The sequence below is a fragment of the Ctenocephalides felis genome, unplaced genomic scaffold (genome assembly GCF_003426905.1).
Source record: "Ctenocephalides felis isolate EL2017-DRISC unplaced genomic scaffold, ASM342690v1 CF-g0.4_SCAFFOLD_03573, whole genome shotgun sequence".
Taxonomy (NCBI): Eukaryota; Metazoa; Arthropoda; class Insecta; order Siphonaptera; family Pulicidae; genus Ctenocephalides; species Ctenocephalides felis.
In genome coordinates, this window is record NW_020539727.1 from 2,954,697 (window position 1) to 2,969,453 (window position 14,757).

Genomic DNA, 14,757 nt, shown 5'->3' on the forward strand with positions numbered 1-14,757 from the left:
TACGAGAAATAAAATCCAAGAGCGATGATATTAAAACGAAAATGATGGCTGTAGGTCCTGAAAATGTTAAAGTAGTTAAATTATCTCTAGAACCTATTATAAATCAGATGGAAAGCATTTTGATGGAATGGATTACTAAGAATAAAAATGATGTTGAACTTGAGTAAGTTATAACAAATGCAAAGAAGCAATAAATGTAACTTTGTTAACTTAAACTCTAATTTTAAGTCTCAATGGGTTCCTCCATTCAAGTACAATCGAGATTGGTATTCATTGACCTTTTTGCAACCAAAATCCTTATTTAAAATTCTTCTACTTTTTTTTATAACCAGGAATTAGTTCCTGAAGAGTATTTGGCCAAGATTTGCTATACTATTAGAAAAAAATATTAGTATACATAACAGTATATATCATATATACATTAACAGAGTTGACTATAAGTATTTTTAATCTATAAACATCAAATTAAACTGATGAATTAATATATATATATTATATATATATATATATATATATATATATATATGTATGATTTTGCCTTGGTATAAATTTGTTCGAGTAACATTTCATTAAGTTTATTCGAAGCAAAATTATCAAATCTATGTAAAGCGATGAGTTATAAGAGGTTTTTCAAACAAATATTAAGCAATAGTTTATCAAATTACTTTTTCACTAATATATTCAATTTATGTTTCATTGATCTGTTAATACAAGAAAAGCATTCATTAATTATGATGATAAATGTAAATTTCAATATGTTACCCAGTTGTAAGCCTTTTCGATAATTCAACAATAATTTGTGAACACCTTATGTTTTATTATTTGAGTTGATATAATAAAACTTTTAAGCATCATGTTTATTGTGAGAAGCCATTATTTAAAAATTATAAAGCTAATTCAATTTCTTAAAAATATCTTCTTTGAATGTATATTTTAATAATCTTTGTAGTACAGAATGCTGATTGGGATGAATTATATAAATTAGTGTTCATTTCTGTGCATCATGTTGTCTTATAGAAAAGTATTATTGAAAAATTTACAGTGACTGTTGGTGTAATTTTACTTTAATATATATTTAATCATTTTACAAACTGCAAATAAAATAAGTCATAAGAACATAGTCAATTTATTTATTCCTGACCTATCGATCAATATGATACTTTATAAATCAATAATTTTTAATAGACCAGAGTTTTGAATCAAAATCTAAATTTGAAAGTTCCGTATAAATAAATAATATTATATATATATATATATATATATATATATATATATATATCTATATCTTGAGGATCTTTTGTTCGACGTTGAAACATATTGAAATGAATAAAACAGCCAATATGTCGAATGTAAAGAATTTATTTTAATTTTTTATACGTTTTGAGACTAGATGTGTCTCATCATTCAGCTAAAAGAGCTTCAGCTAAAAAAGCTTCTTTTAGCTGAATGATGAGACACATCTAGTCTAGAAACGTATAAAAAAATTAAAATAAATTCTTTACATTCGACGCATTGGCTGTTTTATTCATTTCAATATATATATATATATATATATATATATATATATATATATATATAGTTTCTTTATAGGTGGCTTAAGTTCAGATTTTGATTTATATATACATATATAATTTTTAAATTCAGACAGAAATTTTTTTTTTATATACTAGGGTCTATTTGCAACTCACAGTTTTTACTGATTTTCTATTTATCTTCTAGGTATTCGACCATTAGATCAAAGGCTTTAGAAATTGTTGAAGATCTTGCAAAAAATAATGAGCGAAAAATAGGAAATGTTTCTGTTTATCTTCAGAGTTATAACTTCAATGCTAGCAGAGCTTGGTATGAACGATTTCTTAAATGTCACAATTTACAGAAAAAATCTAGAAAAGAATGCATAATAATGAGGGAAAAAAACGTCAAAGGTAAATTTATCTTTATTAAGTAATTGTTTTAAATGATGAAACCATCAGTTTTCAAGAGTAACGGTTAAATATTATTTTATTATTGATTAGAACTAATGTGGTATTTTACTTTGATTTTCATCAAATGCATGGAAGCTTCAACTATGAATATTTAATTTATATTAAATTACATTTAACAACTGTCTTATTGCTCGAACTACTCTTATTTATTAGATGCTTCCAGGTGCTAATTAATTTAATATTTTTTTCTTTATATTAACTTAAGTTAAATATAAAGTAATGTAAATCTTTTCTAAAGTGAATACCAAATAAATATTGAATAACACTTAATATATTTTTTGATAGACACACTTGGATGAATATGAGATTTCTTTTTATTACTTTTTTGAGAAATTTCATATTCATCCAAGTGCTTTCATCAAAAGCTATCAAATGTTCTTCAATATTCATTTAATATTCATTTTAGAAAAGGTTTACATTTGATACATTCACTGATTTATTTAAAGATTTTTTAACAAATCTTTTAATGTTTATTAAATACCTAGAGATAATACTTTTCAACTCATTTATTCAATAAACAATTACAAAATTGTAAATTTTGATTCTTATTGCTCCAGCGATGCCCAGCATTGTATTCACTTTTTGTTTTTGTCGTTTTTTTGGTATCATAAAAAATAAAAGGTTAAAACTATATGTTAAAGCATATTGATGCAAATCAAATTTTAATCGAAATTAAAATATTTTACCAAGTAGACTTTCGGTTAAATTATTAATACATACTTGTTTTTGATTAAAGATTGTAAAATAAATTTAATTCACCGTCATAATTTGCTAGTGATTACTTCAAATTTACTAAATCTTCATTAAGATTTTTCTTAATTTTTTGTCACCTTGTGCTTACATTTCAAGACTATTATAAAATTCTTGAATATTCTTTTCTATTCTTACTATATAGTAAGCAGAGCAGATCTCCCGTTCTATTTATAATATTTAATTTTTATGTAATTATGTAAGTAACTTTTAGTTTATTATGCATAATAAAACGCATAATAAAATGCATAAATCTGCAAATTAATAATAAATAACCATCAGGGAATATTTCACGGTCGGAAGATGTGTCTTTGAACATATCTTATAGTTTGCAACGTATGTCTCATATATTTTCTTGATTTATCGAACATCCAGATTCAATATACTGGTCTTCAGCTCTGACTGCCTGATGTCAAGCAGTAATGACATCGATTTTCACTTGGAAATACAGATAGCAATATGTTTCCAATTAAAAATTGCTCTTACCCGGCGTTGCTGCATCGATAAAAAAATCAACGTTGTCAGAAAAATTATTCAAAAAAAGTTAATCACATAGAGATAGGGCAACCGTTTGGGTTGCTTTCTATAAAGCGTCGTCAAAAGAAGTCAGGCACTACTTTTAGGACTCGTTAAGTTCTGATTTCTGTTACTTACATACCAAAAATATATTTTTTCTAAAATTTCATTTATAATTTTTAATCCGAACTTTAAATAATCTTTCTGCTAGATGAATGAGATCGTTCAAAATCACTATATGTAAAGAACTGTATTCGCCGGATATATTAAACATAATAAAGTTGTCCTGTAATATAAATTAACAGTGACAATAAATATTATTATTATGGTTCCCATAAACAATAATGCCTTTGTTTTGATCTTGAAATTATTATTTGATAACGCTTCCACGAATGGTTTCTGATTATATTTGGGGATTTGAATCGACAAGAGTGTATTCTAGGAACATTCATTCTTGAGAATGGATATCAAATTTTAGTTCCATTTTCATACTCATAAATAATATAGATTAATTTTAAGAAACCTAGTAAAAGAGAGCTTTTAATTAAAATATTTAGAATTTTTTATATATATAGTTCAATTTTCAATGAGAATTAAAAATTCAAATAACCCTGGGCCAGAAAATATTAGATAGATACCATTTTCCTACTTAATTGGTATAAAATAAATTATTCTTTCATTTTTTTGCGTACTATAAGTAAGGTTACTTTGGTTTGCTTTTTTTTTATAAAAAATGCTAATATCCTACGCTGTATAAATCTTTCTCTCAATTATGCACCCACCTTATAAATTTTAATTAAATTATGATTATCGCAATAGGGGAAACTGGGTACGGTTTTGCCACTTTTTTATCAGAAATAATTTTGTTAATTTACTAGTTAGTAGAATAGTAAACTAGTGGTGTGTGGTATCGTGCCTTAAGGCAAATTGCTGAAACTTTCCGTAGTTCCCGTAGGACGCTTAAGGGGCGATAATGTAACAAGAAAAAAAAATCGATTTTTTTTTTTCTCTCATACATTTACAATAACATCTCAAAAATATGCCTGTACATAATTCAAAACAAAATTATCATTAGTATACAATAAAACTCATTTAAGTGCCACGCCTCACTCGCCTTGAGTGCTATTGTACCTTATCTGTTTCTGTGTCAAAACTTTAACGCGTTTTCTCAAAACGACATTTTTGATTTGCGGGCGAGATAACTCAAAAGTTCTCAACCATTCCAATGAAATTTTGCACACATCTACTTTACATAATAGCTTCTAGTTAAACCTCAAACATTCCAAAAAATGTTTCAAAATTAACCCTTTTAAACCAAAAAACCATTGAAAAATCGAACTTTTTTTTCTAAGGTGTGCCAATTTACGATTTTGTGACTTTTTTAATTTTTTTTGGTTTACCTAGAAGATATGTTTTATGAACACGTACAAACTAATTTTTTAAATTCAGATCACCGTACGAAAAGTGAGAACGCCCGCAAATTGATGGCGTTTTCCGAGAGGGTCTTGGCAGATTTATTTTTACGGCAGCCATTTAAAAAAAAAATTAAAAAAATTTTTTTTGTGTATTTTAATATAATAAACTAACCCTAAAAAAGTTCAAAAGATTCTATCATCCTTCCCAGTTTAAAAAATCCTCAAAAAATGGTAAAATTAAGGCGATTACATGTATCGCCCCCCTTAAGTACCATTAGTCATAGAATAAAATTAAACAAGAAAAGAGCGAGCCCACAAAACACTTACCTTTGATTCTTTAAAAGCAATTCGGTATACAGATTATTTTAATGTAGAGCGCTGACTCAAGCAATAATTTAAACTTGTTCAAACAAATACACTTCATCTTTCTCGCTTTGGACCCTATCTCAAAATTAGTATAGTTTAGCTATTATGACACTGTCTCAACCGTAACCTGGCACAACTTTACCCAGTCTTCCCTACTAATAAATGTGACATTTAATTTTTTGTAACGACCCTTATTTCAAGATTATTTTAGTTTAAATCCAAATGATATAAGTAGATATATCCAAAATGCAAGAAGGCATAATATATATTTTATTTACAAATAATGCTGTTTTAGTATCGTATAGAATTTCAAGAAGATCATCACATCTTCAGAATTATCTTTAGATATATTCAGAATGCAAGACAGCAAACAATGTACATATTATTTTGTTTAAATTTTTCAAAACTCTATCATACACGGACGCCCAATTAATGGATTGGCATCCAATTTAAATATTCTAACAATAAGTTCTTCCGAAAAAATTGCTGATATTTCGTGATGGCACAATTATTAATAAAAGAAAAAAATATCAAAATAAAATATAGTCGAATGATACTTCTGCACATTATACTTCTGCATATAAACATTTATAATAACTTCATTAGATAATATAAAATACTTAATGATATTTAATATAATATATTTACTTCTCAGTAAATATAATTATTTTTAATGGACAAAGATTTTTAATCAATGTTATTTTTAATTATTACGTATAGTTGTACTATTGTGCTAGATCATGGTAAACAATATACGCATAAATCTTGGGTCGTAAAAAATAGTAGTGCGCTGGTAAGCATTTTATAACTCATTTTTATATGTCTGTTGAATAGAGTCGAACGAAAAAACTGAACCATTATTTATTATGTGCATTGGAATTGTACCAATAACTTGTCTTGTCCCAATTCACTGCTCTTTATAAGTGTTCTGAAGTAGTAACTTTGGTTTTAGCAAAGATAATTCACTATATTTTTTCATGCAACTTATTAAACATGTTTTAAAAGCTGATATAGCAAAAATTGCTAGTGATAAACTCTTGATTTTATGTAGTAGAGAAGATATGCTGACTGCGTCTAAATCCAAAATTTGGTTTAAAAAATATAGATCTGGCCTAAACTGATAAAGTTATTAACCAAAATTCTAATAACAACGCAAGAGTATAATTTAAGTTTGATTTCTAGTTTATAAAAATTTCACATGACTCCTTGATCCTTTAACTTTTTCTAAAGCTATAAGTTGAATGTTTTTCTAAATATTCCAAAAACGATCTGTGAATTAAACTTAGCTTTTGGTCGTTTAATTCGATAAAATTAGTGTGAACGTTAGTAATTAACTATTAAAATTATTTAAATAAGTAATTGCAAAAAAATCTAAAATGAAAATTTTTATATATCTTTATATTTCAAAGGTTTTTGAATAATTTGGCATACCTTAGAAAAAATGGATGTATGCGTGTGTGTGTGTGTGTATGTGCGTATGTGAATGTGTTTATGTGTGTGTGCGGAAACAAATTTTTGTCGACGATTTCGGGAACACCGATCAACCGATTTGAACAATTCAAAAAACATTCGATTTGTATTGATAGGGAGACGTGCTGATTAGTTTTTGGCGAAGGCAGTTCTAGTCTTTCCGAAGATACGGGACAAAATGTGCCAAAAACGGTAACTCAGTTTTTAAGAGAACGGAACTGGTCCGATTTTAATAATTCAAAAAACATTTTACTTGTACTGACAAGATGAAGAAATGATTCAATTTTTGGGAAGGCAGGTCTAGCGGTTATGGACTCTCAATAAAAACTAGTTAAAACTGTCATTTGGCGGTCAAAAATGTTTATTGGACTTATGTACATCAAATTATCAGATATTTTATAGAGATTTTAATAATGTGTACACATTTTGTGTAAGTTTTTTTGGGTTTCGTACCAAGATTTTTAATTACCGTACGGAAAGTTCCAGCAATTTGTCTTGAGGCATGATGCCATGCACCTCACTAGTTAATTATTATTTATAGATAAATATATATTTTGTAAAGAGTGTACTTCATTGCAAAACTAATTTCTTTTATTTTAAAAAATACTGTTCATATTTAATGTATAATATTAATTCCTCGTTTTATTTAAACGTAGAAACTATATTAAATGAATAAAGAAATTAGAATAAACAAATATCACTTAAATTTTCTCAAATTTTTGATAAATGATTATGTTTTTAATCATACCTATAAACTAGCGCTGCATGGTATCGTGCCTTAAGGTCTTAATTAATTTCATCAATATAAGTGAAATATTTTTTGAATAATTCAAATCGAACGCTCTGTTCTCTCAAAAACTGAATTGCCAACTTTACCGTATCTTCGAAACGACTGGACCTGCCTTTGCGAAACACTAATTAGCACGTCTCCCCATCAATTAGAATCAAATGTTTTTTTGAATCGTTCAAATTGGTTGATCCGTGCTGCCGCAAACGTGAGTGAAGAATTGTATCCGCACACAGATACATACTACACAAGCATGCATACATACCACACAAACATACATCCATTTTCTAAGGTATGTCAAAATGTTCAGAAACCTTTGAAACGTACTAAAGATATGCAAAAATTTACATTTTTGATTTTTTTTTGATTACTATAACTTACCCAACGGGAAGTTACTTTATTCTAAACATTATTATTTTGCTTATCCAAATTTTAATGAACTTCAATCACACGATGTGTTACAAATAAAAATACGTACCAAAAATAATTAGTCAAAAAAAAGTAAGAAAATTTAGAAAAAATCTTTGATTAACTTTGAGTAAAAAAAGGTGCATTAGTGCTTCGTCTATTCCAAAAGTAAACAATTCAACATAGCCATAATATTTATACCGCGACCTATACAACCAGAATAATTTCTTGTTGCGTCATCACGCGGTTTTTTCTGTTTACTCGCACATTCCCACTTAAAAAATAAACCGAATAAAATACACCATTAGAATACACTATTACCTCTCATATTATGACAAATCTGGGTAAACCACTTTTCCCCACTTGAAATTAGATATGAAATCAAGTGCATCTATTGATAATGATAACCTTGCACAGAGTCGGGGAATTATTTTTAGAATTCCGTACAAAAACAAAACTTTCATGTTTGCCATATTTCGTTTACCAGAGCGGATTCTTGTTGTTAGTCCAAGATTATTGAAAATAAATCATGATTTTTTTTACATTTGAAGTCAAACTTGGTATGCTAATTTCACCATTTCTTCTCTTATGGCAGAAATTATTAAGTTAGATACTCTGAAAATTAGAAAATTGGAGTTAATTCTAATTGCAATTTTTAACTTCCCGTAAGGTAAGGTTTCAGAAGTTTCTAAACATTGTCGCTTACCTCGGAAAAATAGATGTGTGTGTGTGGGTGTGGGTGTGTATGTGTGGAGACAATTTTTCGTCGACTATTTCGGGCGTATATATGAACCGATTTGAAAAATTCAAAAATCATTCGATTTCTATTGACAGGGAGATGTGCTGATTAGTTTGTGGTAAAAGTCGGTCTAGCCGTTAAAATAGAAATAGAATTTTTGAGAGAACGAAATATCCGATTCGAATGATCCAAAAAAATTGTAATGATTGGGAGAAGTGGTAATAAGTTTTTGGCAAATGCAGGTTCAGCTGTTTTGAAGATACCGAGCTAATTGTGCATTAATGGCAGTTTTTGAGAGAACTAAGCATCCGATTTGAAAGATTCAAAAAATTTCTGCTTGACGAAACAATTGCTTGCGGGAAAGAATTTTTTTCAATTTATTTTCAAACCTTTTGAATATCAAAAAATAATTCGGACTTAATCGGATTTAATTTTAATTCTAGCTTAAATTTTAAATTGTTGTGCCAATTTGCAGAATATGATAAATTCAGGATAAATAAAAGACTTACGTACACATTACATAGAATATATTTATAAACAATCAGACTGAATAAAATTGAAGAGTTTGCTTTAATAGTTGAATTGAGATTCCCATGAACTGCCCTTGCTCCTCTGTGGCGGAAACAGTGTTGCCAAAGGGGTACCACAGTGTTACCAATCCTTTAGTGTTACCACATGTTGTTTTATAATAAGGGATGAATCCGAGAGATGGCATAACAAAATATTAGACAATGTTCTTCATTTTAAATCCGATTGATAAAATTTTGTTTATTCAGTTTATTTTAATATTTGGTATTTGAAATACATGATTTTATATTTAAAAATCATTTTTTATTTTTTATTCGATTGGCTTTTTTAAATCTAATTAATATTGATATATATACATGTATAGGAGCATGATATGATATGCTTTAACAATAATAAAAAATAATTAAGTTACAATATATCACATTTTAACTGATATCACAATTTTTTACTAAAGGACATATGTATGATTTGTGAAATAATTGGAGTAATAAGCCATGAATTTGTTAGTTCTATTCGTAATATTATATAGGTTGTCAAATATCTCCCTCTCCCTTCCGCTTTTTTGCTCTTTATTCAATGCAATTCAAAAGACAAAAAGGCGGAAGGGAGATATTTGACAACCTAATATATTATATATTGAAAAGATATTAATTATTGGTTCTTTTCTTGATATGCAAAAACAAACTTTTTTTATGATTTATTAATTCAATTTTAAACTACTTGACCCGGCAGGTATATTCTAAACAATTTTTAGAGATTAAAAAAATTTGATACTTTAAGTGTATAAGACAGTGTTGTTTGAATGTTATAAACCCCATTAGTTTGTCTTTATTTTATCAATACAATCAAACTGGAAGTTTTATACACTTTCTATAGAAACATGGTATAATCCAATCCAAGTGATTTTTGGTCTTTCGACTTATTGATTATGTTTCAAGTTCGTACCCTTATTGTACGAATAAGGGTCGATTTATAAAAGTTTTATATAAATGCTAGATTTGGTACTAACTTACAACTTGAAATTCCAAAGTTATTCTAATAAAGATTTGATAACAAAAAATATTATGATAAATAGTTCTCAACAATATTAATCATTTCCACTCGCGCACTCCAAAAATAATACGTAGTGAAAGGGGTTGATTTTTGAACCCAGTGGAGCCCACGTTGACAAACACTGCTATACATTTTCTGCACTTTTTTTTGATCTTGGCAAAAGACGTTAATCAAAATTGTATTATAATAAAATCCTTTTAGTACAATAACAACGCTTTCTTGATTTCAATACCCTATTTGCACTCATTGTTGATCATTGATCATTTAACATCGCACAAAAAACTCTTTTTTTACAAAGTATTCTATTATGCAACTGGTTTAAGTATTGTACAATTAGTATTAGTAAAACTTAAATGAATCGTACAGAAAGTACAATTACATTGTGCACTGCCAATGCACTGATTTCTTCGACTGAACTATTCAATTTTAAAATAATAAAATGTTTAGGCGCACGTTTTTGTATTGCTGGTCTATAAAGATAAGAAAGTATGGATAAAATATAATGGACATATTGTAAAGGTAAAATGTTCATGAATATGTATGAATGTGTATGAAATGTATGAATGTTAACTAGTGGTGCATAGCATCGTGCCTTAAGGCAAATTGCTGGAAGTTCCCGTAGCGAAAACTAACGTTTAAAAAGACAAATAGAATTTTGAGAAATTTGAAATAGATTTTTGAAGAAAATTGACTTTTTCGAAAAACCATATTTTTATATGTTAAATTTTTTTGAAAATTTTGAACTTTTTTCAGAGCAATCGCACTGCTAGCTGTTTCAGAGGCAAAATTTCGTAGTGCGTAAGCGCTGTATCGCCCTCTAACGGATAATCATTGGTACGGAACCCATAGAAATGTAAACAAAATTTGTACTTATTATTAAAATCTTTATAAAATATTTAATAATTTGATATGTCTAATGATCGTTTTTGACAGCCAAATGGCATTTTTTTCACTCGGTTTTCGAAACCGCTAGACCTGCCTTCCTAAAAATTTAATTAGTTTTTCATTTCGTCATTGCAAGCAAAAGTTTATTTTGAATTATTGAAATCGAATGCTCCGTTCTTTCAAAAAAACTAAACTACCATTTTTGTCACTTTTTGTCTCTTATTTTCGATACGGTTGGACCCACCTTGACCAAAAACTAATCAGCACGTCTTCTCACCAATAGGAATCGTATGTTTTTTGAATCTTTCCACAAATACAAATCTGTTGATCCGTGTTCTCTAAATCGTCGTTGAATAATTGTATCCGCATACACACACACATACATACAACCATTTTTTCTAAGGTATGCCAAAATGTTCAGAAATTTGAAACGTAAAAATATATAAAAAAAATATTCTAGATTTTTTTGCGATTACTATAACTTACTCTATGCGAAATTAATAAATATGCGAAGTTTCCACAAATGTTATAACAAAATTATCATATTAACTTCCTAAAATATATTTTTCTTACCTACTTGAATTTATCCATTCTGAGATTGTATGAGTTTAGAAATAAGATTTCTTACTCTGGATTTAATTTCAATTTAGAAAATTTTGACTACCTTTCATATTATTATAATGCTCTATAAATCTGTATTTAAGAGACTTATGGGCCTATTCTGCCTCACAACAGACAATGTTATGGCAAGGCTATGTTACGGCTCAACTTTCATACATTATGCTACTGAATCATACTGAATACTGTCAAAATGTCATGTATTTGCTGTTCATTCAGGCGTTTTACACATAAACTGCAACGTCACTCGTATGTATGAAGCTGGGTCAGAGAGACCTTGTTGTCTAAGATCGTTTTTTTTTTTGACATATATGCGGTTTCTAGGTTAGGTTTTCTGACAACCTGAGAAAAACGGCTGACTGCACAGCAACCACATGGCTTTTGTCAATATTTAGAACGAATTGATAAAAATAATTTGCTAGTGTTGATAAATTTCTATAAATAATCGTACGAGCAAAACACTTAAATATACAGCACCAGAATTTTGTTGCATTGCTTTTGTAAAATATTATTAAAGAGTTCCCCTGAATTTAATATTTATATATAAATTTATAGTCTTATTTGACATCGATAACGAATGCATATTTGCAAAACATACACATATGTGGTTTACTCAGATTTGAGTTAATGACATCACAATGAAATGTTTATTAATAGACTGTTGTCTACATAAATATACAGGAAGCAAAGTTATTTTAATTTCCTAAATTTCTGTTTCTGAATTGCATTCACATACCGTCAACAAAAATCACCGCATTTTGATTTTGTAACGATGATAACAGTATCATATTTAATATTACTCATTCTAATTATAATTTAAACTATTGGTGCATGGCATCGTTATCGCCTTAAGGCAAATATCTGGCACTTTCCGTACCTAAAAATTTGAAAAAAAAAGATTTTTTGAAAAGTTTGAAATTTTTGAAAAAATGTAGCATGTGAAAATGTTTTTTCTATATATTGATTCTTTTTGTATTTTGATTTGTTTTGAAAAATTTTAATTTTTTTTAAGCAATTTAAGCTGCAAGTGTTCAATTTTAGAATTAATATTCTTAACTTTAATTTAAATGTGGTAAGTTATTGTAATCATTTGCAAAATTGTAAATTTCTGCATATCTTCACGTTTTGAAGGTTTCTGAACATTTAGGTATACTTTTAAAAAAATGGATGTGTGTATATGTATGTATGGATACAATGTTTTGTCCACGTTTTCGGGCGCACGAATCAACCGATTTGAATGATTGAATGATACCGATCAACCGATTTGAATATCAATGAACTATTGATAGGGAGATGTTCTGATTAGTTTTCGGTAAAGACAGGTCCAGCCGTTGCGGAGATACATAGCAAAGTGTGCAGAAAATAGAAATCGAGTTTTTGAAAGAACCGAGCACCCGATTTGTATGATTCAAAAAACATTCAATTCGTAATAATGGGAAGAAGTGATGATTAGTTTTTGGCCAAGGCAGGTCTAGCTATTTTATGTATATTGTAGTTTAATATAGTACAAACTATCAATAATCAAAATTCATCGTGTTTTTAATTTTCTGAATATTGAAAAAATAGCATTGCTCTAACTGTCTCAAATAATCTTTTCTGTAACTTGATTTTTACAATATATTATAATTTTACTTACATACTAAGAGATGGCAAATTTAGTAAAACCTTGAAAAGAGTTATTGTGAATGAATGTACGTTTTATAATATATTACCAATTACCTCATAGTTGACAAAATGTTTCAGCTTATTTTTTATTTGTTTCTATAATTATAAAACATGTTTTATAATTAGAGAACAACACGTTTTCTCTACTTCTTTTGAGTTATGGAAAATCATTGATATTTATATTTATGTATATGAATATTAATATTACTTCTTTATACTTCAAACAATGTTTATAAAATATATAATCTTTTTCTCTGAATTTTACAAGTGTTATTTAATACTGCAAAGGGCACTTAAGTATTTAACTGTTTGGAAGATAACCTTTTAAGGGCCTATGTATCGGTAGCTATGTATCGGTATAATTTATATTTTCTTTTCAATAGTGTGAAGGATTTCAAGTGCCCTTTTGAGTTTTTTTTCCTAATGCAAGTCTAAATCCGCAGTTTTCATTGAAAACTTTTCAACCTGTGGGGCGCGTACATCTGTTTCCAGAATACTATTTTACAAACAAAAAACAATTTGTTTTTATGCATATTTTAACATAATATTGCAGCTTAACTTGTAGTCTGAAAATATCTGTTGAGTATTTAAAAATTAAATTATTGAAAAATGTAAGGGAGGCGCCACAAGTTTTAATTAAAAAGGTTGGAGACCACTGGTCTAAATGCTAAAAATGGAATTGTATCAATTTAACAGAAAAGATTTGAGTGCGTTGTTGAAAACGTTGAGTTTTTTATTAGTTCGTCACAAAGTGGGTGTAAAAAAAAATACTATTTTTATTTCCTCTTAGGTGCACTATATAATTATATAAATTAAATAAAATGAAAGAGATCTTATAAAATGTATGACTAATGTACGTGTATACAAAGTCTACAAATAAACAATAAAAAAAATCCTCATATGTGTTGAAGAGAATTTTTGATGAATATAGAAAACATTTCCTATGTAAAGGCAAACACTGATTAAAACTTTTAGATTTTATTTTAATTTTATCAATTACAATCTTATATGCTATATCCCAGAACTTAACGTCAAGCCGAAACATTAAACATTGACCTTAAATGTCCTGAAAAAATCGAAAAACAAATCATTTCACTTTATTTGGAAATTATGAGCTTTTATTTGCAACCTAGAGCTTTGGTGAAATTATGACCATTTTTCAGTTAGTGTGGTTAATTTTTTTTTTGTTTATTCAAATTTAGGAAACGTAACCGTGAATTACATTTTTTGGACTACAGTAATAAATAATAACACAATTGCACCAGGTTTTTAAGAATTAAGATTTTTTGTTAAACTATGCATTTAAGATTTTTAAGATTGGTAGACTTTGAGAGGCCCTCCTTTAAAAAAATGTACTAAAGTGTGTTAGCAAATTTCATCAAAAGTTGGCGCATTTAATCAGGATTGAAAAATGGTAAAATACCCTTATAATTTTATTATTGATAATATTTTAGTAAAAAAATAAAAACCTAAAAATAACACCATAACAGGCATAAATCATGTCATTGTTAGGTTTTTATTTTCTTACTCGAAATTTTTCAATAATAAAATTATCAAGTGTTTTACCATTTT

At 27.8% G+C, this 14,757-nt stretch overlaps 1 protein-coding gene across 1 annotated transcript in view; it reads left to right on the forward strand.

The window, feature by feature from the left end:
* Positions 1-10: 10 nt before the first annotated feature.
* The window catches only part of LOC113389301, a 96,612-nt gene continuing 81,865 nt past the window's right edge, over positions 11-14,757 (forward strand). The window contains exons 1-2 of the mRNA XM_026626348.1: positions 11-163; positions 1,720-1,925. Coding sequence (XP_026482133.1) covers positions 42-163; positions 1,720-1,925 — 328 coding nt within the window. The 5' untranslated portion in view covers positions 11-41. The remainder of the gene's footprint in view (positions 164-1,719; positions 1,926-14,757) is intronic.